Raw genomic sequence first — 26,518 nt, forward strand, 5'->3', positions numbered from 1 at the left:
CTTCCATTCAACTATCACATAAATCTCATTGAGTTAAAGGAAGTTTCTCATTGAGGTAGAGCGGATACTAACAATTTGTATTCGTTAGATTTGAAACGGGATTCAAGAGGTTACAATTGTCGACCATTTCGTCAGCTGATAAACTGTAGCTCTCAACGAAACAAATTATATCGTTTAACCAGAATAAAATACATATTCAATGCTCAAACAGATTGTAGACTTCTATTGTAATTCTCTGATAAATCATACAGCTTATATCTTTGATGGTAATAAGGTGTACCAAATTAAACAAATATTTATAAAACTCATTTAATAAACATTTTGACAAAAACAACAATAAGGTTATTTATAACAATTATATCTGCTATTTGCACGGTTAACATCTTAAGTGAACACATTCGTTATGAGGCTAACATGTTTGACACAACTATTAACACATCTTTACTAATTACATTAACAGTCCTTTAAGTGTTAGTTTGTGCGTCAAAAATAAACATATATTAAAAACAATCAGACGTATTAGTGTAGCGTCTTTGATCTATTAAAGGCATGGGCTTGGTAACAGCTGTGTGTTAGAAGTGTGAAAAACATTATAAGCTTCATTTAAAAACATATTTCGAGGTGGCAAATAGTTATGTCTTCTCAGAAAGACTTATATCTATGCCGTTCGTGTTAAAACACTTGGTCTGTGGGGCCCTGAGGCGTGCAGATTGCACATATTCTCTGCTAATCTTCTCAATAGAGCTGGAAATAGAAACCCAAGCGCTGGCAGTTATTTGGGCCACCTTTTGCGGCTAACTTTTACTCTATATAATCATAATATTAAGTATTGTACATATACTTAGCTATAAGCACTGCTATGTTATTAATAAATATAACCTATTTTATAATACTTATACATGAGACCTGACGTATAGAGCCCCCAGATTACTTCCTTGATTGTTTCGTAACTATCTTGTCTACATCTGATCTTAATTAGGTACTGTACATATCTATCACGTTGCAAGTTTAACATATAATTTAAGTTAATGTCTGGTAACATCAGTTTTGTGTATGCCAATATTATGATAATGTTCTAAAACTTTAGAATAGCGAGGGTCACGAGCATAAGAAGAGTCGCTCCAACTGGAACTGATGCAGAGTTGCAGCCATCCTCTAAGCATGAACATACTTCTTGTCTCCCACCGAAGCCTGACCGCTGGTAACAGCGACCCTGGGAATATTCATAATATTACAGATATTAAATTAAGCTTGAAAGAAAAATCTGACAAACAAAAAACTTTTTACGCTCTGCGAACAACTATTTCTGCAAGTAACCTAATGGTAAGGGATGAGCACGAATAGATAGGTGTAGACGATTTTTTAAGGTTTTTGAAGTAACAGTTCTGTCGCATAGAAATTAAAATCTTGTTGGCTTCACTTAGCCGATTTTAATTTGGCAAGCCTGGAGACCACATAAGTCCTTTTTACGTGAAATATCGTCCAATTTTATGCCAAAACAATTCTACACAATTTGGCTGCATTTGATAGAAAGTTATTTGATTCTGATTTTTTTTCCGAGAAGGAAACAAAGAGGCAAATAAAAACCTATAATTGGCTAGATGAACCTAATGACAGCTTAACTGAACCAATCAGAATAGGCAGTTGGACGAAGATAAACAATTACCTAACAAAACTGGAAGACGCACGGTAAGCCCCGCACAAGATGGACCGACGACCTGGTCGAGCTCGCCGGAATACGTTGGATGAGGGCAGCGCAAGGACTGTCATCGTCGTGGAGATCTTTGCTTTTGTCGAGCAGTAGACGTCTTCCGGCTGATGATGAATAAAATTACCTTATAGCTGGTCTCGTCCCAGCCACACCCTCTGATGACGCGGCTGTCTGGCGGCATGCCATTCATCTCAAACTCCACCACTTGCGAGATCTTCCTGCACATGGTGTCCTTGGGGCCGCACGGCAGCCTAAGGGAGTCTGGCAGTTTGTCCATCAAGCACCGCGAATCGTTGTGGCTATTGCATTGGTAGCAGTTTATTGCTAAACCTAAAAATACATATAAAGCGTTTTACAACTTCCCTTTGAGATGATTTCAGGGTGATATGAGTACTTTAAGCACATGAGTAAATGGCCTTAGAGGCAGCAACATTCTATTTTAGGAAGTAAAATCTGATAATAATATTAACTATGAGTTATTTTATGTAAATTTAAACAAAATGGTCAAATTTTAAGTAAAGGCATTTAGTGAGTTTTGCTACAAGTAGACAGTATCTTTTGTAATAACGCCCTTATTTTATTTACGGTATGCGTGGATATACTGTATTGCACTACGAGTATATGTAAGTACTCAATAACTATAACTATGTTTTAACTTATTAATTAACATTTTTTGACTTACTCGTGTAAGGCTAGATTATGTAGATTATGGGTACCACAACGGCGCCTATTTATGCCGTGAAGCAGTAATGTGTAAGTATTAATGTGTTTCGGTCTGAAGGGCGCCGTAGCAAGTGAAATTACTCGGCAAATGAGACTTAACATCTTATGTCTCAAGGTGACGAGCGCAGTTGTAGTGCCGCACAGAATTTTTGGGGTTTTTCAAGAATCCTGAGCGGCATTGCATTGTAATGGGCAGGGCGCATCAATTACCATCAACTGAACGTCCTGCTCGTCTCGTCCCTTATTTTCATAAAAAAAGGCATTTTGTAATTGAAGTTTGAGTATTTTTGTGGCTTCATTTTTCATATATTGTAATTGAAGTGATTTGTAAATTTAATTGAAAATAAGAACTTGTAATACCATTCTGTTTTGAAAAGAGCAACCTTAGAGTTTCTTGCTCGTTATTCTTTTAGGAAATCTGCCTTCCGAACGAGCTGTATGAAAAAATTTCATATTTCAAGTGTAATGCAATTTACCAACGAAATAAAATATTTTTGATTTGATTTGATAATCAAAGATCACCTGATTAGCGGTACCACCACAGTAACCACATCAACTATTAGATTTTTATTTATGGAATAGGAGGACAAACGAGCGTACGGGTCACCTGGTGTTAAGTGATCACCGCCGCCCACATTCTCTTGCAACACCAGAGGAATCACAAGAGCGTTGACGGCCTTTAAGGAAGGTTTACGCGCTTTTTTGAAGTCACCCATGTCGTATCGTCCCGGAAACACCACACAAGGAAGCTCATTCCACAGCTTTGTAGTACGTGGAAGAAAGCTCCTTGAAAACCGCACTGTGGATGACCGCCAAACATCCAGATTATTAATATCTGTCTGTAAGAGACAATTTTCTCAATGTATTTAAAAGTCGCTCTTGTTTCCTGGCAAGGATAAATTCTGTTTGTTATCCGTGGTGGTGTAAAGTGGCTTTAAAGTGAAAATTGTGAATAATAATGGCCATTTTGTAACATATATGTTGTCATTAGTTTCCTTTCGTCTACAAAAAATCCGACCGCAATATTTTTAAAGGCTTATAGTGGGTACAACCTTTCTCTATTATATCGTCGTAGCTTAACTCATGGTTGCTTAGTTCCTACTGTTATCGTAAATGACATAGTATTGATGCTCAAACATAGAGTCGCGAGTCCAACACATCGTACTGTGGCTCGCACCAACTCACCTATACCGAGGTCTCTCTCTGCTCTCAACGCTCTTCTCGAAGCCAACCCTGCTTGTGATTTATTTGCGGATGGATGGCAGATGATTTTAACAGAGTGCTTGTGTTTTTGTGAGAGGAATGGATGAACGGTAGTTGGATGTTAATTAATTGTTAGTTATTTACAGTAAACTTTGTATTTATTAACTATTATTTGTGTAATATGTTTAGTTTGTAATTAATTCTTACTTTAATATTGTAATTGGGTCGCGCCGTTTTATTAAGGTATAAATAATTAAGTAAATAGATTACTTCTGCAAATATTTTCTAAACAACAACCTCCTATGAGTTTAACAAAATAATATTTTATCATGACTATATTGACATGAGCATGGGGAGTACCAGTGGGCGGCTCCTTTGCACAGGATGCCGGCTAGATAATGGGTATTTCTGTGTTATTGTGTTTCGGTGTGAAGGGCGATGTAGCTAGTGAAATTACTGGGCAAATGAGACTTAACATCTCATGTCTCAAGGTGACGAGCGGAATTCTAGTGCCACTCAGAAATTTTGGATTTTTTAAAAGAATCCTGAATTCTGCATTGTAATGGGCAGGGCGTATCTATTACCATCAGTTGAACGTCCTGCTTGTCTCGTCCCATATTTTCATAAAAAAAGAACGTTCACCTTAATTGTATTTTATTTGATAATAACCTGATTTTTATTATTAAAATCTATGACGGTAAGAATAATCGCGATTCATTTTACCCTTTGTCGAGGCCCAAAACATGATTAATTTTTTTTTTCGATAGATTACAAAGTCAAAGTTCATTTAAACTTAACAATATTTCGTTCGACCAATGAATGAATGAATGGGCATAGGAACTCTTTTTTTTCGGAAAAGGATAACTTTTTAGTTATAATATTTTTTTACCTCTACTCGAAACTTTTGATCATATTTAGTATAGAAAATTTTTATGTTATAAGTGTTAATTCATCAACTTAACACTCTTTGAAAGCTTTGGTACATTTTGGTCAAGACTAAACAGAATATTTTGCCTAACTTTGACGTATTTAATTTGTGACGTCCTTGGTACAATTTACGGTAGTAAACTTAACCGTGGAGCCGTTTATCTAAAAATAAATTGGACTGGTTCTACCACAATAGATATGTGATATTTGATAAATAATTTATATCAAGGCGTTATTGTGGCATTACTCAACAGTTGTATAAATCCTTTATTACATCATATTCTGGATCCGCAAAACAAATGATTCAAAGTTGAAATAAATATATTAACAATAATATAATTAAGATCTTCTTTGCAAAATGTGATTATATCAAGTTTAAAGTAGAAGTAATGCAAGAAATTGTCAAATAATTTCATTAAAGTCTTAAAGACCGCAACTTCAAAGAACTAAATATATCTAGGTTTCCGATTCATAGTTATCAATTTCGCCATCATTATCAGTTTTAGGCTTTATCATCGTTGAATTGACGAAACTAGGGCAAAAAGTATTCGCATCCTATTGTCCTGTTGCAATACAATACCCAAGCGTCAGATAGATGGAAGGAAGCACGTACCTTCGTGTAATAGAGAGAACAATACAGCCAGCACACAGACAGCGAGTAGGCCCATGGTTGAATCAAGTCTGCACCAGTTAATACTGCACGGAACCGCGCGAGTCACCTCACCCAAGCCAACTGACTCGGAACGGTATATGAACTAAATCTACATTCGTCAACCAACACTTATTCAATTTAAATAGGGAAGTAGATGGTTGCGATCGATAATGTTTCAAAACTAGATCCTGTGGGTTTGTAATCTTGGGCTACAGGTGCGAATTGGTTTACAATGTGATCTAATTCACCTAATAAGGTATACATACAAAAGTGTGCTTGTACCGATGTTATAAACATATCTTTTAAAACCATACCTTCCTTTTTACATGCTTTTTATTAGGTTCACCTGCATGTCTGTTTGTTTGTAACCGACTCATGTGGGCGCGATATTGGCCCACTTTAAACAGGCAGATTTCGTTCAAACTTCGTAGATTTATCAAGGACCGAGACATTAATTTGATAAAATTAATTCAATTTGCAAAGGAGAATGGGACTTTTGGGCCTGATGTTAACAAGTTGAAATATACTTTAACAAAAAGGGTATATTTTTCTGAAGTATAATTCAAAAAACTAGCACATTTTGCAATCTACAAACAGAAAAAACATTAAAATACAGATAATCGATAAAAATGTAATCGAACGAATATTTAATCTATTAAAATAACATTAAGATCCAGTTGTTTTATTTAAATAATATTAGTTAGGTATGTATAACATATAATAGTATAATTAATTATAGTTTATGATCAAATGACCATATTATTCTGAATAAAATATATTAATTTCTCAGAAAAAAACAGAACTGAGCCATTATCCATCCATCTTATATATATTATACTAGCAGACCCGACAGACGTTTTTCTGTATATAATAAATAAAATAAAAGTTTTATATGAATTTGTCAATAATATATCATAACATCAAAAATTACTTCGTAAAATATGCACCCTGCTGTCGTAATGAAATTATTTCACAGCAGAACTGTCAAACCGTGCGTCAATAAATTCTCTCATAGAAATTATGTATGGACACATCAAAGGAAAAACAAATTTGTTGTTTTTATTTAATTTAGCAGCATTTTCTTATTTATTCACCTTTTAAACCTTCTCTGGACTTCCACAAATAATTCAAGACCAAAATTAGCCAAATCGGTCCAGCCGTTCTCGAGTTTTAGCGAGACTAACGAACAGCAATTCATTTTTATATACATAGATAAATCGATTGACATAAAAAATCGATACTAGTGAAATCCTTGTTCCTCAACGCTAACTTCACTTTGACAATGACAGTCTGACAGATCATTTCGTTTCCTCGTCATTGTCACTTCGTTTCTTGTCGTATTCGTTGAGTTACCGACTTGTTAACTACCTACACAATTGTATTCCAAGGAAAGTTGTCTCTAGCAGTCTGTTTTACAGTTAATGCAAAGAGTATAATAATATATAGGGAAAAGAGAGCCCTCTCTACGCATTATGAGCTGTCTATTTGAAAGCTGGCGCCATCTGGAGATTGGCCCCGAAAATAATTATATATAAGCTCGAAATTATAAAATTCATTTTTAATGTTCTGACGCAATTAAATAACTAACTCTACTTTTTATGTAGCTATTGTAATTTTTTACCATGTTCAAATTGCGCGTACAGTTAGTTATCTAATTTTGTCACAACATAGAACATATGAAAGGATAGATTTAGTAGTGTAAATATGCAAAATGGAACACGAGAGCTACATACATGTGCAAACGCTAGGCGTTGCCACCATTTTATGACCAGTGGGCAGTAACACAAATAAAGAAATGTTGAAAGGTTACAAAGCGAGTGACAGCTGCCAAAGCTTTCATTTTCGGGCCAACTTGTTAGTTGTTGTTGAAGACTGTAGTGCCATCTGTTGATGGCACTACAGTCTTCTGAAAACGTCACTTTAAGGCATCTGTCCCAACCCGGAGTAAATGTATGAGCTAATGAGTATAATATATTATTCCTATCTGAACAAATAAATTTTTCTTTAATTTTAGGTGTACTACATTTTATCTAATTACCAATTGTCTTATATTTTAATGCAAAAGCAAATTCAAATTCAAATATTTTTATTCAAAATAGGATTTAAAATCACTTATTGAACGTCAAAAACTACCACCCATTCAAAAGAGACTGCCTCAGACCTAAGAAGAATAGGCGCAAGAAACTCAGCGGTCTTTTTTTTTTAATATAAAATATGGATTACAATGTGATGTCGTACAATAAACATTTATAATTAAAGAGCCCGAGAGTGTTCGCTTTATTCCCAGTCCGTGGTGTCATTAAGAAAATCGTTTATGCTATAATAACCTTTCCCACACAAACGTTTTTAACAATTCTTTTAAATTTCGTAACACATTTGTTTTGTACATTTTCTGGGATCATATTGTAGAAGCATATACATCGCCCAACAAAAGACTTAATAACTCGATCCAACCGAGTAGTAGGCATAACAAGTTTATGTTTGTTCCTAGTGTTAACATTATGAATGTCACAATTTCTAGAAAATTCCGCAATGTCCTTATGAACATACAGAACATTATCAAAAATGTATTGAGAAGCAACAGTCAAAATGTTTATTTCTTTAAATTTTTCTCTTAATGATTCTTTAGGACCTAGGTTATAAACCGCGCGAATAGCCCTCTTCTGCAGCACAAAGATGGTATTAATATCGGCCGCACTGCCCCATAACAATATACCATAGGACATAATACTATGAAAATAACTGAAGTATACTAATCTCGCCGTATCTATGTCAGTTAACCGTCTAATTTTCTTAACCGCATATGCTGCAGAACTAAGCCTATTCGCCAATCCTTCAATATGGGGGCCCCACTGCAATTTGGAATCAAGAGTAATGAAAAGAAATACAGCAGTTATGTATGGAATCGTTTGAATCTACTTTAGTTTTTTGTTATTATATTATTTAATTTTCATCTATCGTCTATAAGGCAGGAATTGAAGTTAATTATAAATTTCTTCTTAAAAAGTGTTTTTTTTAACTACTTTTTATTTATTATATCAGTCGAATAAGCTTGGGATTCACAGTCACTTTACGTTTGGTCATACTGCCACAAAAACATCCACAATGCGCGCGCACAGTTCTTTTAAGCTATTTAAATTTAAAGAAATGTCTTCAAATTCACAGATATATAATATATAATATGATGTCTACTCATTAATTTCTCATGTATCCTAAATGTCATTTTTGCTCAGGAATTTTCTTGTTCCTCTTCTTTTTCAAGGCTTTATTATAACGTTGATATCAGAATTACTTGTCTACAAATCAATTTCATGTTAAATATGTGTTATTAAGTCCAATATCTGTTTTACCTGATTGATTCCTGTTGTCGCATTAATATACCATCTTTTTCTTATTAGGCCACAAAACTGACTATAATTGTATGGATTGCAAGGTAGTAAATATAAAAAAATACTCGTTGTCAATTGACTCTACTGGTGATGTGGATGTGGCATGCGTGAATAAGTGGTACAGTAACTACAGCGCAATAAAACATGCTTAACAAACAAGCTTCATAAAACAGAACTTATACTAACAGCCACTAACAAGAATAAAAAAAAGATTAACATATTACTTACTTGCTAAGTTATCTGCGTACTTAATTTATTTTTCATTCTGGGTATATTGTCACAGAAGACATCTATAGCATCTATGTAATTATTTGAAAAAAAAAAATAACAAGAAAAAAACCGACTTCATAAACTCTATTCCAAAAAAATGATATAATATGCACTAAAAAGTATAAAAATAATTGCGTATTTTTATACAATCTAATTAATTAATCTAATTCTAGTTACGATTATTGTAATTTTTGGAATCGGTGTCCTTCCGCCGCGACCCGCCCTCACGACTAAAGCACATCTCACCTATAACTATGTATGTAGTAACAAACCTATCTTGGATGACACCGACTTCAAAAATTACAGTAATCGTAACTAGAATTAGATTAATTTATTAGATTGTATAAAAATACGCAATTATTTTTATACTTTTTAGTGCATATTATGTGTATTGTTTTGGAATAGAGTTTTTGAAGTCGGTTGTTTTTTTGTTAATTTTTTTTTTATTTGTTATTTTTAGAGAATTTGAAGTACACTCACTAACAATTTGTCTAAATGTGTGTAGATATACAAAAATTTTAAATGCAGCAATGAACGTAAGTGTTTTTCAATTTGATTACAGACAGTTATAAATTCTGCCACATATCGCACCCTTACTGTAAGTCGTTAAGGAGTCCTGTAAGTTGATCATCATATTTGACTACGACAATTACTTGACCATAACTATGTTATGGTAGATGACTTAAATATCCGGATAGCATAAAAAAGATTCAGCCGGGTATCGTTAATTTGCTCGTAAGAATTGAAGAGTTCCGTTACTTTGTCATGGATTCCGTAATCAGAACCTAATCAAACTCTCACTAATCTATCTTTGAAGTATATCATTTCCATTTAAATAGAATCATCGAAATCGGTTGGCGCGATATTGAGTTATTCGTAAATTTATCATCCAATTTTCTATACGTATGTTTGTATAGCAAAATTAAGACTTATGGTTTTTAACTGACTTTTAACTTTTATGTTTGTTACCTCAAAACATTCGACTGTGTGAACCGATTTTGATAAGTCTTTTTTTATTTGAAAGCTGGTGCTTCCCGAAGGTAGGTTCACCCAGTCGAAAGTTTTGAGGTAACAAACATAGAAAAAAATACCGACGAATTGAGAACCTCCTCCTTTTTTGAAGTTGGTTATAATTGATCCCCACATTAGGTTCTGGTTTGAGGCAAACAGAAAGTCTTGCGATTGTGTAAGTGGCTACAGTCACGAAGCACAACGAACTATATGCGTTCAAGTAATTCAGGCGCATCAATGTCTTCTTCATTAGTTTTGCCAGGAAAATAACAATCTACAATGGGAAATACAAAACTTCAACATCGGGATGGCGTTACCTCAGTGCAGATAAAGAAACATTCATCAGAACAATGGAAAGAACTCCCTTTAGCCAACTTATTTAAAAAAAAATTAGGAAAACGGTTGACTCTAAAGAACTCTCCCCCTAATCCCATACCTGCATGCTGCAAATTGTATTCATATACTTTGAGCTCAAAGAGTTAGCTGTTCTATGTTTTTGAGCTCTTGACAGAAACAGAGAAACAGCAATTACTTTTGAATGAATAAACCAAATTTCACGCAGTTTTCAGTCGATCGGTAAAGCCGTTTAAAAATTATTCCAAAAAATTTTACAGATTTAGAATTTTTTTTCGTAGTTATTTTGAGATTTCTCAAATTCTACCGTGTATCTTTTAAAATTTAAATAAATATCTTAACTATAATCTTTTAAAATAAAAATAAGTTTTTTCAAGCCCTTTCGAATGACGCCAACCGCAATGAAATCGGTCGAGCCGTTTAAAAGTTATAAGAGGTTTACACAAACACACACATTCATAGATACAGACGTACGGCCACTATCGCAGAAATAGTCAGGGAAGCTTCATAGGAACTTAAAACGTCGAGATCTAATGAAAACTCGACTATCTATAAACGGGGTGAAATCAATAACTTCCCGATTTTTGATAATTTTATAGACGGATAGATCATATTATTTATAATATTATGGAAGATTTATATTACATGATGACAGCTGACGTTCCTGTAACTTCAGTTTATGTTGTGCTTAACGATGTTTAGTTAAACACAAGCTAAACACTGTTTTGTAATAGAAAAAGATAAACTCCATTTTAGCCGTCGTGTAAGGTCACTGTTTAACAAAACAGGTGTGTAAGCCATGTTTAAATTTTTTTTTTGTAATAACACATGTTTTTATCTAGTTTTACTTTATTTAAGATGTTCGTTGTTCAATGGCTGTAGTTATAAAATAGTTTGCATTTTATCAATACACGAGGCGCGTAAAGCAAATTTTTATCAGTTACATCCGTGCTTAGTATGGATATAGATATTAAGTATAATAACTAATAAGATAACCTTATAGTATATTTATATACACATATATTTTATATAGTGTATACCCGTTGTACCTAGGACAGTTTATTTATACATATGACAGTTCTAGGATATCTATCTTTTATTTTATGTGACGAACTGTACTCAAACCATTTTTGCGTATTTGTAATACTTACTTGTTGTGTTTTAATAATTAAAACGAAAATAGGGATTTATAGCCAAGGTACAACAAACCCTATGTACCTAGGCCAGTACTATGGTGTACCTATGCCACATTGAGGACTTGGGGGTAATTTATGGAAATTATAATTATTCTTAACTAAAACCGTTTTATTTGTTTAAGTAACATATTTAACAAAAACTAACTCACAAATTCTGTACAAAATCAAAATGATATTAATAGTTTCTTTTTCCTAATGAGACAAAATCTTTTATATTTTATTAGGAATATTATAAAACGTGAATGTGAAATAATTTAAGAAAATATTCTCCTGGCCAAAGTACAACATCTAAATGTATTATTGGCCATTGACCAAGGTACAATTAATTAATTGACAGTGACCGAGGTACAACACTACTCCAACTTCAACAAAACGGTGGATTTCAATTAATTAAAGGTTAAGTTTATCTAGTAACTGTATGATTGTTTTAATACTAGTTGAAGAAAAGAACCAATGGCATATAAAAGTTTTGTGACTATTATAAAACGTTTAAAACTATCAGACTTCAAAGCATATTGAAATACCTACTTATTCCCTCAAAAATCCTTTTTACGTCGATAACACCAAACACCGACCTAGTGGTAGGCGACTACTTTCAAATTGAATAGTTAGAATTAATGACGTACAGAATATAGTAAACAATAGAATTTAATATCGCGGGAATTTATGAAACCAGCCTAATGGCACTATGTGTACCTACACATAGTGCCATGGTTCAACAGGTTCCCCTATCTATTTTATATATACATATGTATGTTAGGTAATTTTTAAAGAATGTAATAATAACATTTAGTTTTTACGTTTTTAGTGGAGTGCCTATTTACCTAAGGTACCTACTAGCACATTTCACTCGTGTGGTAGTAGGTCAAACAAAGTTTAGCCTCCATTTACTGAGATATATTTGAAACAAACTATTCAAAAGCGATGTTGGCTACGTAGGTACCTATTCAAATACCTATTTGCAAAACTTATATGTACCCAATTTTTCAATCTTATCTCTCAAGGAGACGAGCGCAATTGTAGTGGATTCTTATTCGTATTCTTGGATTTTTCAAGAATCCTGAGCGGCACTGCATTGTAATGGACAGGGCGTATCAATTATAATCAGCTGAACGTCCTGCTCGTGGCGTCCCATATTTTCATAAAATATACTCTAATTGCCATTCAAAATACTAAACACCATTAATATATTGTTTAAGATAAGTAATAGGTAGACAGACATAATCCTAGTCTCAAACAATGTGATCGTTTTTATGATCTCCAGTTAAGGAATAATAATTTTACCATCGGATAACAGACACACAAACATACATTTTATTTCTATTTATTATTAATTATTCCATTGGTCCACTAACCCCGAAGATACAGTTTTAGCTAGTTTCGGGGTCAGAGGTCCACCCATTTTAATATCAGTGCAAAACTGTTTTCCAACGTTATTATTATTACAATTAACGATAAAAAGATGTTAATAATTAGTATTATACAATAAATATTGTACATTTAGTAAATTAAGTTACGTTAGTGTAAGAAAAAGATGAATTAAAGTATTATTATTATTATTATCCATTTTCTAGATGAAACTTCTAAATCTATTTAGAGAAATTGTTTCGATATAGGCTGGAACTTTATTACAAGAGTTTTAACGTATTAATAAAGGAACACCCTACTAGAATGATAAACTAAATGCGGCGGTAGAAGCCGATTCGCATCAAACTACTAAAAAGCGACCAAGTGCCAGTCGGACTCGCCTATGAAGGGTTCCGTAGCAGATAAAAACAGAATATAAAAGTTCTTGTAGTTCGTTGTAACTTTGATCGATGTTTTAATTACAGTGTATTTTTTTAAAGTTATTGATAATACGATTTTAAACGTATTAAAAAAAATTACTTACTAGATCTCGTTCAAACCAATTTTCGGCGGAAATTTGCATGGTAATGTACATCATATATTTTTTTAGTTTTGTAATTCTCTTATTTTAGAAGTTACTTTCGTTATAGTTACTTAAACTATTCAGTTTAAAAAAAAATATATTAGAAACCTCAATATCATTTTTGAAGGCCTATCCATAAATACCCTACACGTATGGGTTTGATCAAAAAAATTTATGGTTTCAGTTCTAAGTATGGGGAACCCCCAAAATATATTTATGAAAATCTACTGAGGTTCACAGAATACGTATCTACTTACCAACTTTCAACAGTATATTTTACAGCCACTTTTTTTTATAACTATAGTTCTTATAGTTTTGGGAAAAGGTGGCTGTGACATACGGACGGACAGACAGACAAACATGATGAATCTGTAAGGGTTCCGTTTTTTGGCATTTGGCTACGGAACCCTAAAAAGCGGATCTTCACATTTATTGCTCAATGACAACGCAAAACGTCACACGGCTTCAGAAACCGTTTCAACTTTACAGGACCTACATTTAGAAACTCTCCGTTATCATTCGTAGTCGCTAGATCTCGTTCCATTATTTATAAAAATGCACAAATGATTTCGTGAGATGGCAGAAATGTGTAGATAATAATGGAAAGTACTTCGATTAAATAAATATATTTTACTTTACAAAGATTTTTTTATGTTTTCCGTAGTAACATAATATTTATTTTCATCTTTGAGTGATTCTGTAACAAGCTGATTCTCGTGTTTATAGAAAGAATCATGTGTCTATAATAGTCCATTCTATTGTATTCAAATTCAAATATTTTTATTCAAAATAGGATGTGACATCACTTATTGAAAGTCAAAAACTACCACCCATTCCAAACATAATGCCTCAGACCTGAAAAAACGGGCGCAAGAAACTCAGCGGGCTTTTATTTTCATTAAACAATATGTTAACAAAGTAATATTGTACAATTAAAATTATTATTTAAAATCCTGAGGGCGGTAGCTCCATTCCCAATCTGTGGTATCATTATGAAAGTCATTTATGTTATAGTAACCTTTACCTCACAAACGTTTTTCAATAATTCTTTTGAGTAACGTAATACTTTTGTTTTGAACATTTTCTGGGTTCTTGTTGTAAAAGCATATACATCGCCCCACAAAAGACTTACTAACTCGACTTAGCCGAGTAGTTGGCATTATAAGTTTATGTCTGTATTGTACTAATGTTATAAATAAAAAATACTAGATGGACACAAACGCGGGAGTAGCTAAAGTTCCTTGTACATATGATCAGGTAATCAAGAGTGACAAACAGGGCTCGCTTCCTGCAATCAACTCTAGCAGCTCCGGTAAGTGTGTATTTCCTTTATATTTGTCACAATTATGATTTTAGGGTTCTTCAAATGTACACGGAGCTATACACTAAAGAAAATATAAATTAGTCTAATATATAAAATTCTCGTGTCGCGGTGTTTGTAGTTAAACTTCTCCAAAACGGTTTGACCGATTCTTATGAAATTTTGTGTGCATATTGGGTTGGTCTGAGAATCGAACAACATCTATTTTTCAACCCTCTAAATGTTAAGGGTAGTCCATTTTTTTTTTAATTTTTAGATAAATTATTTATTTTTTTATGATACAAAATTAAAAAATACATACAACCCTAAATTTTCAACCCTCTACGATCAACCCCTATTTTTAAATCGCGATTTTTATATTATTCTGTTCCATTCACAGATCCGCAATTGGGTTGTAAGATGGCAATCGAAAATAATAATTATTATAGTACGATAAATTTTATGAACAATATAATATTTGGTAGGTCTGAAAATCGAATGTCATCTATTTTGTATACCCCAAAAATTTTTATTATTATGCAATTTTATTTAATTACTCTATATGGCAATACAACGTTTGCTGGGTCAGCTAGTTGTTACCTAATAAAATTCATATTGTGCTCTAATTGCATTGCAAGTCACATTGATACAAAAAGGTACTACAATAAAAAGAGTAGGTATATAATACGTGACGCAAGGACAAACCAACATTAATTAGCTTATCGTCAAACTGCATGTACTAGTACTGTATGATCGTAAAACTATTATTACTTAAGATTTTTAACTTCCCGCTAAGAATATTAAAAACTTACAAAAATTCGGGAAGATATTGGTTTTACCCCGTTTTCACACACATACATACAGATGTATGTAAGTGTGTGTGTGAGTGTGTGTGTTGCCATTCGATTAGGCTTGACCAAACTGAGATATTTATTACAATTTGGATAGGTAGATTTTGAGAAATCTTAAAACAACTACGAAAAAAAAAAATCTAAATGTGTTCTTTTTGGAATAACGGCTTTACCGATCGACTGAAAACTGCGTGAATATCGGTTTATTCATTCAAAAGTAATCGCGGTTTAAAAATGTGAAAAATAGGGTTTTATTCATCTCTTATCAAACAGCGAACTTTTAAAGTATAAAAATAACCCAAACTATATTTTCCAGCTCGAAGAGCTCAAAATTGGCATGAGTACAATTTGAAGCGTTTATATATGGTATTAGCGGGAAGTTGCAGGGATGGCCTTTAGGGTCAATAAGAGGGAGCAAACAGACAAGAGGATCACGGGATGGGGAGAGGTGAGGCAACCGCCCATGGACATCTGCAAGAACAGGTGCCAAGAGATGCTTTGCCGGCCTTTAAGGCCTTTTCTTATTAAAAAGATTGGTTAAAATATAGTAACATTCGTAAAGTTCTATGTATCTATTAAGTCTCGAAGGCTTCCTTTTATTTTTGATAAAAAATTGGGATATTGCTAAAACTTGTGACATGGTGATACGTCGAATCTGGCTCGTATTAAAACTGGCGGTATTAATATCCAGGTACCTTTAAATTTGCGTACAGAGAACGTACATGGTTCGAATCTATTCCAGTTTCCAATTCGGGAATGTTGGAGCTAATATTAAGAACTATAGTCAACAGTATCCCGTCACTAACGAAGTACCTTGTGCCGACCGTTTCTTAAACACCGAACGGAATTAAAATTAAAATTTAAATTGAAAAAAATATTTATTCACTGTTTACTCTTTATAAAGTTTATAAGTTATTTGGTGCAAGTCAGGATGAAGTACAAAAGTAACAATACCATTCAAATGAGTATAACAATATTCATTAACAAAATTTAGAAACAATGTTAATATATTTTTACAATACATTATTTTTTTTAAATATCTAATACCATTTGGGAGTTTATTATAAAATATAACAAAATCCACTTTAAAAGATTTAGCAATTTTACGGAGCCTAGTAGTATGGAATTCGATAAGGAAATTCTGATTTTTATAAATTTTCGTGACAATAGTTGTCTGTCTATTGCTAGACCAACTGAGTTACACAGTAACACTAAACATTGGTTATAATGTGTAAATTTCTCGAGTGGAGGCGTAACGATGTTTAGTAACATCTCTCTTTGTTTTATGATAATAAGGGACGAGACGAGCAGGACGTTCAGCTGATGGTAATTGATACGCCATGCCCATTACAATGCAGTGCCGCTCAGGATTCTCAAAAAACCCAAAAATTCTGAGCGGCACTACAATTGCGCTCGTCACCTTGAGACATAAGATGTTAGGCCTCATTTGCCCAGTAATTTCACTAGCTACAGCTCCCTTCAGACCGAAACACAGTAATGCTTACACATTACTGCTTCACGGCAGAAATAGGCGCTGTTGTGGTGCCCATAATCTAGCCGGCATCCTGTGCCTCCCACTATAGTCACTCTAATGTAAGCCGCGAAAATGAAATTTGCAGAAAAAATATATACATAGAAATCAACTAATTATTACCAAGATGAATTTATTTGGTTTTTTTTTGTCCAAGAGCGGGACCCAAAGGAATTTCTTTGTTTTCTTTCTGACCAAACCTCTTATCTGAAGATAAAGATTGAAACAACAAAAAAAACTGAATTGTTTTAACATAACGTGTACCGCTAAGCAATAATATCGCTTCATATTATATTATTCAAATTTTCTTCCGAAACTTTTATTGCAGCTTCAAAGGTTTACCATATCAACCATATGGATCTGTGGTGGGCGAAGAGATCAAAAATTAAAAAGGATAAAATATTGTACGGAACCCCTTTTATACAGTGAATACGGCACGTGATGATCTATTTTAAGGTATCAGTTCAAATTGTTCTATAAATAAACTGCGATCCCCAGATCTTTATTATTATTAGAAAATATTTGAGTATTGATGTATGCAATCATTAATTGTGTTGTTATTAAATCGAATTTTTGTTCAGAGTTAGACTCAGTAAAGAAAGGAAAGATAAATACACAAAAAAACTGAGCCCCTTAAATCCATATCATCATCATTATCAACCGAAAGACGACCACTGCTGGACAAAGGCCTCACCCAAAGATTTCCATGACGATCGGTCCTGCGCTGCCCTCATCCAACGTATTCCGGCGATCATGACCAAATCGTCGGTCCATCTTGTGGGGGACCTACCAACACTGTGTCTTTCGGTACGTGGTCACCATTCAAGGACTTTACTGCCCCAACGGCTATCTGTCCGTCGAACTATGTGCATTGTGTACTTATAAACCGCTATATATTTATTCACAACAAAAAATGATTCAAAAATATGCAGAAGCACATGAGCTAAGACTTCACCATCATGTGAACTTCGAGGCTATTCAGCTCCTCGACAACACGAACCTAGTGAGATGACTCAAAAAAACTAAACCTCTCGAGTGAGTATTGTGAAAACGTAGTGTAATAAAATGCAATGAATTGTGAAATAAAATGTGCTAAGTGTAAAGAACACAAGAACATAGTGATTTCCCCGTTATATAGACAATAAGAATAGTGATAAAGGACACTTTCTTAGTTTTACCACAGAGTGTGGATGGATAGGGAAAAGACAGAGGAATTGGCAAGACTAATAACTGAATGGCAACCACGAGACAGCAAAAGGAATAGAGGTAGACAGTTTATGAGATGACGACATTAAACGTTTTGATTTTGATTTTGAAGAAAATAGCGGGGCAATATGGATTCGTACAGCAAAAGACAGCACAGAATGGAAATCTTTGGAGGAGGCCTTTGTCGATTGAAGAATGCATACATAACATTAAAACAATTAAAGTGGAAATGGACAAGTTATATAATAAGAGAAACGACAGAGAAATGGGCAAGACTTCAAAGCTATCAATATGTAGCCATACAAATAATAGTATTTTATTAATATTAAAAGTAAAGGTGTATTAAATAATTTTTTTAGTATTTGAAGTCGGTTATTTTAAACGTAGTTTTCTTTTACTTTTTAGTCTCAGTTAATAATTATAATAAATAATCAACCTGAATGAATACTACTAAAAAATCCGAACAAAAAAACCAATCACATCATCGAGGTAAACAAAAATTTTCATAAAATAAAAACTACTAGGCCAAACTATGTAAATTTTTTATGGGATCAAATGGCATCTATTCTGCATCGAACTAAAGAATTACATACGTTACGTTACTAAAAAATTACGTAAATCGGATCATAAATCTCAGAGTAATCGGTGTACATACATAAAAAAAATACCGGTCGAATTGATAACCTCCACCTAAGTCGGTTAAAAATGGCGGGGCAACTATGGACGCGTACAGTAAAAGACAGGAGTACAGTAAGTAAGGACAGAATGGAAATCTTTGGAGGAGGCCTTTGTTGATTATAAATCATCATCATAAACTAAGGCCTTTTTTTACCGCTTAGAACCTACAATTTTGATGATAAGTAGGTTTTTGGCCACTAAAGCTTTTGCTTAGTTTACTGCGATTGCATGGTTAGACAATTGTATCTAGTACTTCATGTAGCGTAGGCTAAGTAAAATAAATGATTCAATTATCTTTATTAACGTTTCCTTTGGACCTCTTTTTATGTACCTTATGACTAACCGAAATAATCTGGATACCTTTTGTGCGCCACCACAACAACTGCACGTCAAATTACTGTTATATAGTCCTCCAGTTGCCTTACTCAGACAGTTAGCGCCCGACTTTAGTGAATTTAATATTAAAATCAACGTTCCAAACTATCTGATGTGAAAGATTATTTGATAAATATAACGCCTTTTGAATTATAGTAGCAATTGTGCAGCTTATTTGTAAAACGAATTTGAAAAGGCGCTTAAAAAATGGCGAGTGAACTTAATAGGAACTTTGTTAATACTGTGATTTTCCTGTCGATGGTACAGACATGTGAGTACTTGTAAATATTTTTTTGAATGCAGTAGGAATATAAAACATACTTACTCTCACCCCAAAACGGTCACAAAGCAGCAATGCATCTTTAAAGCTGGGGACCGAGCCGATAGCCTTGAGAAATCGATCGGAGCTAGGTTACCTCTCTCTCACAATATCACCAAAGTTTTAATTCAGAATTAGAAGCATTTTATTATATAACATTATATACATAATATTATATAAATTTTTTTTACAAAACTATGTCATGTTAAATATATATTGGTATACAATAAACAAATTTTCGTAAAATTTTTACATAGATTAAATGATTAGCGTGGCTCCAACAGTAAGAGATAGGGATATTTTGGTGACGTTTTTTCGCAATGTCTATAAAAATAGAAATATAAGGAAAAATAATATTTTCTTCTCATATTCTATAGATATATGATTATTTTTTGTAAAAATATAAGCTTAATTTAACCGTTAAGAATAGGTTTCAATTATTCGCTATTCTGGCGATTTCTTAATAGCGGCCTTAAGAGCGTAATCAGTTTAGAATCAGCCTGTTAGTAAACAGCATGAAAGGCTGTAAATACTAGCCAAAAATCTGTATCTGAAAACACGCGCGAATAAAACGGCTAGAACTCTATATTGTTATACAAACTCTATTGTCTTCTATACTGTCTTCGTGCTTTGTACGAAACGTTCTAAGGTACATAACAATTTATATCGTAATGAATACATTATATTTAAGATTCGGAGGCTCCTTTGCACAGGATGCCGGCTAGAATATGGGTATTTCTGCCGTGAGTAATGTGAGAGCATTACTGTGTTTCGGTCTGAAGGGCGCCAGTGAAATTACTGGGCAAATGAGACCTAACATCTTATGTCTCAAGATAACGAGCGCAATTGTAGAGCCGCTGAGAATTTTTGGGTTTTTCAAGAATCCTGAGCGGCACTGCATTATAATGGGCAGGGCGTATAAATTACCATCAGCTGAACGTACTGCTCGTCTCGTCCCTTATTTTCATTAAAAAAAAATTAAAGACTGATACAAGTTGGCTAGTTGAAATAAACGCTTACTGACACAGGGGCAATATTGACCATAAGTATGCACGTCATGTCAATGAATGTCGTTACTCATTATGTCATTAATTTTCAACACGTGAACCATTTTTCTGATATAAAATAAATAAAAAGCCTTTATTTCTACTACTTTCACAGATATTACAAAAAAAATATACTTAAAATTAACCATATTTAAATGTAGCAGTTGCGTCTACAGCTAAGGGCTCTCCTAAACCTTCTATTTCCAATTCGCTCTATCTCTGGCTTTTCTCATTCAGACTTCTTGAGTAAAAATATCATCTCCATCTCCTCTTTTGTCTCCCTCTTTGTCTTGAGCCTTCCAATGGTATCCATTTCGTAACTCTTTTCGTCCATCTTGAATCGTCTAATATCGTCTATGAGCTGTCCAGCCAAATTTTAGCCGTTCCGATGAAAACATGATAGAGCATAGATATATGATTTTTTAGTCCGCTTTTATCATTATATTTTATTTTATTTATATACTAGCTGACCCAGCAAACGTTGCATATTAAAATCGCGATACAAAAGTAACTGTTGATCTTAGATGGGTGAAAATTTGAAGTTGTATGTATTTTTTAATGCTGACTCATAATCAAACAAATTTAAAAGAAAATGTCAAAAAAATGAAATAAAAAATTGGCTGGCCCATCCTTAACATTTAGGGCGATGAAAAATAGATGTTGTCCGATTCTCAGACCTTCCCAATATACACTCAAAATTTCATGAGAATCGTCAAGCCGTTTCAAAGGAGTTTAACTACAAACACCGCGACATGAGAATTTTATATATTAGATAATAATAACTTATAGTATACTATACGAATACGATTTTCACTCATACATATAATAGCAATAAGAGAGCATAATAAATAAGAAGTAGAGTATAAAATTATCCCTATAAATATTTATTTCATCCTCAAACCAAATATTTTTTTAAGGGTAAAACTAAACTTAGTCGGGTTTCTTATCTCTACACCACCAAAGAAGATTAGATTGTAGTAGTGAGAACTATAATTAGTTCAACTTACATTCAATTTATTACCAATTATTATTAGTTAAACAATACGTAAGTAAATTTATTGTAGTAGGCGTTACTTTGCGGAAATCCATAATTATCCAAATGATTTGAGTTTACTTCTTTAGTGTTAATTCCGAGGTCTCGTGCCAGATTTTGGCGTGTCAATACGTCCTGAGGATGTCTAGTGTAGAGGCACATTTTTAATTGTTTAAAGACAAATATTGGGGAAATTAACACTAAAAAAAACTCAAATCATTTGGATAATACGAAAGTATTCCTAGTTATGGGGTCGAGACCTGCTTCGAGAAAAGGATGGTACGGCCGTGCCGCTTGGTTTTGCTCGACTTCGCTGTACAGTCCTGGCTGTAGCTACTGTAGTGGCTTATTAACTTTGACGAACAAAGACAGATTTTCAATATAGAGTCCTACTGTAATTTACCGACTAATGCCGCGGAACTTTCAACATGGATGTTTTCTGTGATTAACTTTGTTTCTTTGCACAGTATGTCGTCTACGTGAGGCGCGTTTTTGTCTCGCCCGCGTGAACGAGGTTTGCTCTTAAGAGATCGTAAATAATAATTATACCTTCAGTTTTTCTTGTACTGGTTTTTGTACTGGTTAATTGTGTTATTTATAACACAATTTCAAAATCCTGTCTCAAATTATCTGTCTAAGATTTTCAAAGTAGGAATCTTACTGGAAGCGGACTGTAGTACGAAGAACTAGCGATTTATGAATAAAGTTGAGAATGGAACGAAATTTGTCAAGGACTTGCTGTTTCCTTGGGAAAAACTTATGATTTTGTTTTTTCATAACTTTGTTCAGAAATTGTACCTGAAAAATCAATTAAACACTTAAATTTGGCATCGTAGAGGATATTGGTACGTACATATTCAACAAATCCGCCTCAGAACCGATAATATGTCTCTAAAATCAATTTCCTCAATTAAATAGTTTCCGCAAATAATTGATATAATGATAGCAGAGTTCACATTACTACGATAACAAGCTGGAAGTGTTTTGATTTATTTATAAATAATAATATATTCATTTATTTACCAACATGACTTGATATGTACGCTTGATAAGCTATCTGATCATTCTCTGCATTTTTTTCAAATTATTTCTAAAATATTTTGTTATCTATTATCACCGTGTTCATCTGCTATGTAACAATAGTTTTTTTCTTCTATAAGGCCGACTTTTCTATATTTACTATCTTCTTCTTTTATTACCAATGTCAAAATACCACTTCTTAAAGTTATTTTAAGCACAAGTACACTTGGAAACACAGCGAAAATTCAACTATTTTTACTTATAGGTAATGATACTATTATATGATAGTTTAAGTGATAATGATAAAACAGAAACCTTCACCACTAAGAGAACAATGGCCTGAAGACATACATTAGAAAAGTTATTAGTAATGTACAACAACTGTTTCATAAAAGTAGAACGTTAATCTAAGCTTTGTATTTCCCACATTCCATGCTTCAACAAAAGACGAAACTTAATACTTACAATGTCAATGATAAAGATTTGCACCACTTCGAAGATTCGTAAATTCTATTTTCTTTGGAAACGTATATCATGTGATGGAGAAGTCCCATCAGCTCCTCGGGTTACCATGCAAGTTGAAGGGGACACAAACACGATGCAGATCACTTTTGGGTCAGACAAACCCATTATTTTATGTTATGGGTTAGAACTACTTACGAGCATGCAATGTCAATGTCTTATTAACTTTGAAACGCTGCTCGTTGTACGTGATATCCTGGAATATGCCAGCAACAATTCAAATTCAAATTCAAATATTTTTATTCAAAATAGGATGTGACATCACTTATTGAAAGTCAAAAAACTACCACCCATTCCAAAATGAAGGCCTCAGACCTGAGAATAATGGGCGCAACAAACTCAGCGGGCTTTTTTTTTCATCGAATAAATATGTTTACAAAGTAATATTGTGCAATTAAACTTATTATTTAATAGCCTGAGGGCGGTCACTCCATTCCCAATCTGTAGTATCATTAAGAAAGTCATTTATGTTATAGTAACCTTTACCACACAAACGTTTTTTAACAATTTTTTTGAATAGCGTAATACCTTCGTTTTGAACATTTTCTGGGATCTTGTTGTAAAAGCATATGCATCGCCCCACAAAAGACTTACTAACTTGACTTAGCCGAGTAGTAGGCATCATAAGTTTATGTCTGTTCCTGGAGTTAACATTATGGTTATGACAGTTTCTGGCAAATTCACTTATCTATCTGGTCAAATAGCTCTTCGAATGAAATCACATACCAAGAAAAGAAAGGTGAAAGAGCTTATCAACAACACACTTTAGTGTTAATTGTAAGTAGGTACCACCTTCACCATTTAGATAGGTGGTGTTCCGGCACTTGCGGTTGTCAATAAACTTCCTTCCACATATAACTAAACTATGGGATCCACGGTGTTTCCTTGACGATACGAGATGAAAAAATATCGCGTTTACCTGTGTATTAGTTTCTTTGCACAGTATGTCATCTAGGTGGGGCGCGTTTTTCTGCAGTCATGTAGTAATGTGCTAGTATTATTGTTTCAGTTTGTGTAGTTATTGGGCTAATGAGACTTTACATCTTATGTCCCAAAGTGAAATTGCGATTCCACTCATAATATTGAGTTCATTCAGGAACCCTGAGCGGCAGTGTAAAGGGAAACGTCTTGCCATCTCGTAGCTTTTTCAAAAAAAAAAACTAGAGTACAATATCATCCCAATACGATTCAAACTATTTTATATTTGATTAAGTATCAATAATTGGCAGAGCAGCAAAGTTTACCTATAGTAGGTGTCTACTATTGACATTGCCAAAGTCATCTTTCTCAGCTGTATGCACTGACCTCTACTATATACCACTGGACTGGCGGCTGTCAAAGTGCTTTTGTGCCTTTGTTTGCCTGTGTTTGTGCCAGTTGGCCCCGGTTGTACTCGTAGCGAGAGTCTGCGGTATTAAAACTAGTGATGACAACCTAGTGGACAACATAGATGCTGGGAAACTACTTACAATAAAAAAATGTGTACTTTATTACGACGAACGAAATTAATTCAACATGTAAAAATACTTCAGAGTATTGTACCTTCCTTCCCAGCCAAATGGCTTCCCATACAAATGTATTAGGTATAAGTCAAGATTAGTTCTCTGGACGCTCGCGAGTTGCGCTTCAAATAGGCACATAAAGAACAATGGCGAAATTTTACCTGACTATAAGAATAACCGTCTATCGATAGGATAGTTACAAAAAAAACTTCATAGATAAATTGACTTGTTAGATAAAATTGTATTGCAAAAGGAACCGGGGAAATAAATGAAATATTTATTTCATTTTCACATTATATACTGTCACAACAATTTTTTACATTTTAGGTTACATCAAGGAAAGCTATCTGTCAATATGACTGACAGCGATGAGCAAATGATCAATGAGTATCTATACCTGTCACTTATGCCTAATACTAATAATACCTATCAATTATTGTTACCACTGTTGTGTTGTTTGTGCTTTCTTTATATTAATAAGTAGTTTCTATTTTACCTGGCTTGGTTTTGGACTTGAATAATATCTTTCTCTCGTTTTAAACTCTGAACCTCATTTTGAACTACTTCTGCTCTCCATTACCGGACTATGATATGCCCCACGATTTGGTCTAACGTACGCTGTTTATATAACAATAAACAAAATAAAATATTTTGCTTGTTTAATTTACTGCTACCTACTTCTACAAAATAAGAACTTGGATTGAGAAAAAGACATTAGGGAACTAGGTACTTATTTTACCAGTTTTTTAAGATTATAAAAATGGAAGTACTTAGTTTAAAAGTCGACCCGAGCCTTAAACTCGGGCGTAGGTTAGGTACACTTTAGAAGTACCTACCTACGACTATGGATTGCGCATTTGACTTTCCTCTTATAAAATTACTTATAAAGCTATGGACAACCAACTCTGGTTTGTTGAAAATAAACTGTTTTTACCATTGCATCAAGTAACAAGTTTCCATTTTATCATAATATAATACTCAGAGTTGTTGACCGTAGACAGTTTAGTAATTAGGTATTAATTAACTATTTGCCTATGGTTACTAGTTCCTATCCTTAAAGATTTTTGGAATTCGTGTTATTCAGTGTTATTGTTGTTGGAACATGTTAGTTAGAATATAATAGATAAGTATACTATAGTTAGAACGCTAAAGTAATAAACAGAAAAACCTAACCTAAAAATTCAAACAAAATAATCATTTATTTCTCTATTATCCCGGTTCTAAATTAAAAATGAATTAAGTCAGTAGATGCGGAAAATTATAGAGAATTAAGTAGTACATGTCAGTTCTTGAGACGCTACCATTCAATTTAAAATATTTTGTAGTATGAAACTTCGCCATTGTTCTTTGCTGTCAAACATGTGAAACAGCCTGTCCAGTGGTATTTATACAGGTCAGTGGTTATAATTGATTGAATTTCTTAATTATAAATATTTATTTTGGGTCTAAGGCACACTAATCATATAAAATTTACGTGTTTCATAGTTTATCTCGACCACTCGCTATTGAATTCAAAGGCTTGAAGTTATAAATTGAAGTTCTAAATGTTGACCTTATCTGTTTGTTACTACTTACTTATCCATTCCTACTCTGTGGTACTCTACTATCATAATTTCCGAGCACTACAATGGCTTCATTCCTGAACATGTCATTCTTTGTGTATCATTTACGCTCTACTAATTTGCGTTTGTCAAAAGTGTATGATATTGTGTGATATTAGGATCACAATGGAGTCGAAACACAATGAATGAATGACGAATCACCGACAA

General features: G+C 33.5%; 1 protein-coding gene across 1 annotated transcript; it reads right to left on the reverse strand.

Moving 5' to 3' along the window:
• Positions 1 to 295: 295 nt before the first annotated feature.
• On the reverse strand, positions 296 to 5,343 carry LOC126973928 (uncharacterized). The gene is made up of 3 exons (XM_050821304.1): positions 5,178 to 5,343; positions 1,836 to 2,041; positions 296 to 1,213 (listed from the first exon to the last, which is right to left on the reverse strand). Exons 1-3 carry the CDS (start codon positions 5,230 to 5,232, stop codon positions 1,076 to 1,078), a joined length of 399 nt encoding a protein of 132 aa, XP_050677261.1. The 5' UTR covers positions 5,233 to 5,343; the 3' UTR covers positions 296 to 1,075.
• Positions 5,344 to 26,518: the final 21,175 nt, after the last annotated feature.

The sequence above is a fragment of the Leptidea sinapis genome, chromosome 30 (genome assembly GCF_905404315.1).
Source record: "Leptidea sinapis chromosome 30, ilLepSina1.1, whole genome shotgun sequence".
Taxonomy (NCBI): Eukaryota; Metazoa; Arthropoda; class Insecta; order Lepidoptera; family Pieridae; genus Leptidea; species Leptidea sinapis.

Coding starts and splice junctions, on each gene's coding strand:
- LOC126973928 (XM_050821304.1), bottom strand. CDS start 5,232: ATGGGCCTACTCGCTGTCTGTGTGCTGGCTGTATTGTTCTCTCTATTA. Junction 2,042..5,177: donor GTTCTCTCTATTACACGAAG/GTACGTGCTTCC, acceptor ATGTATTTTTAG/GTTTAGCAATAAACTGCTAC. Junction 1,214..1,835: donor GGGACGAGACCAGCTATAAG/GTAATTTTATTC, acceptor GAATATTCCCAG/GGTCGCTGTTACCAGCGGTC.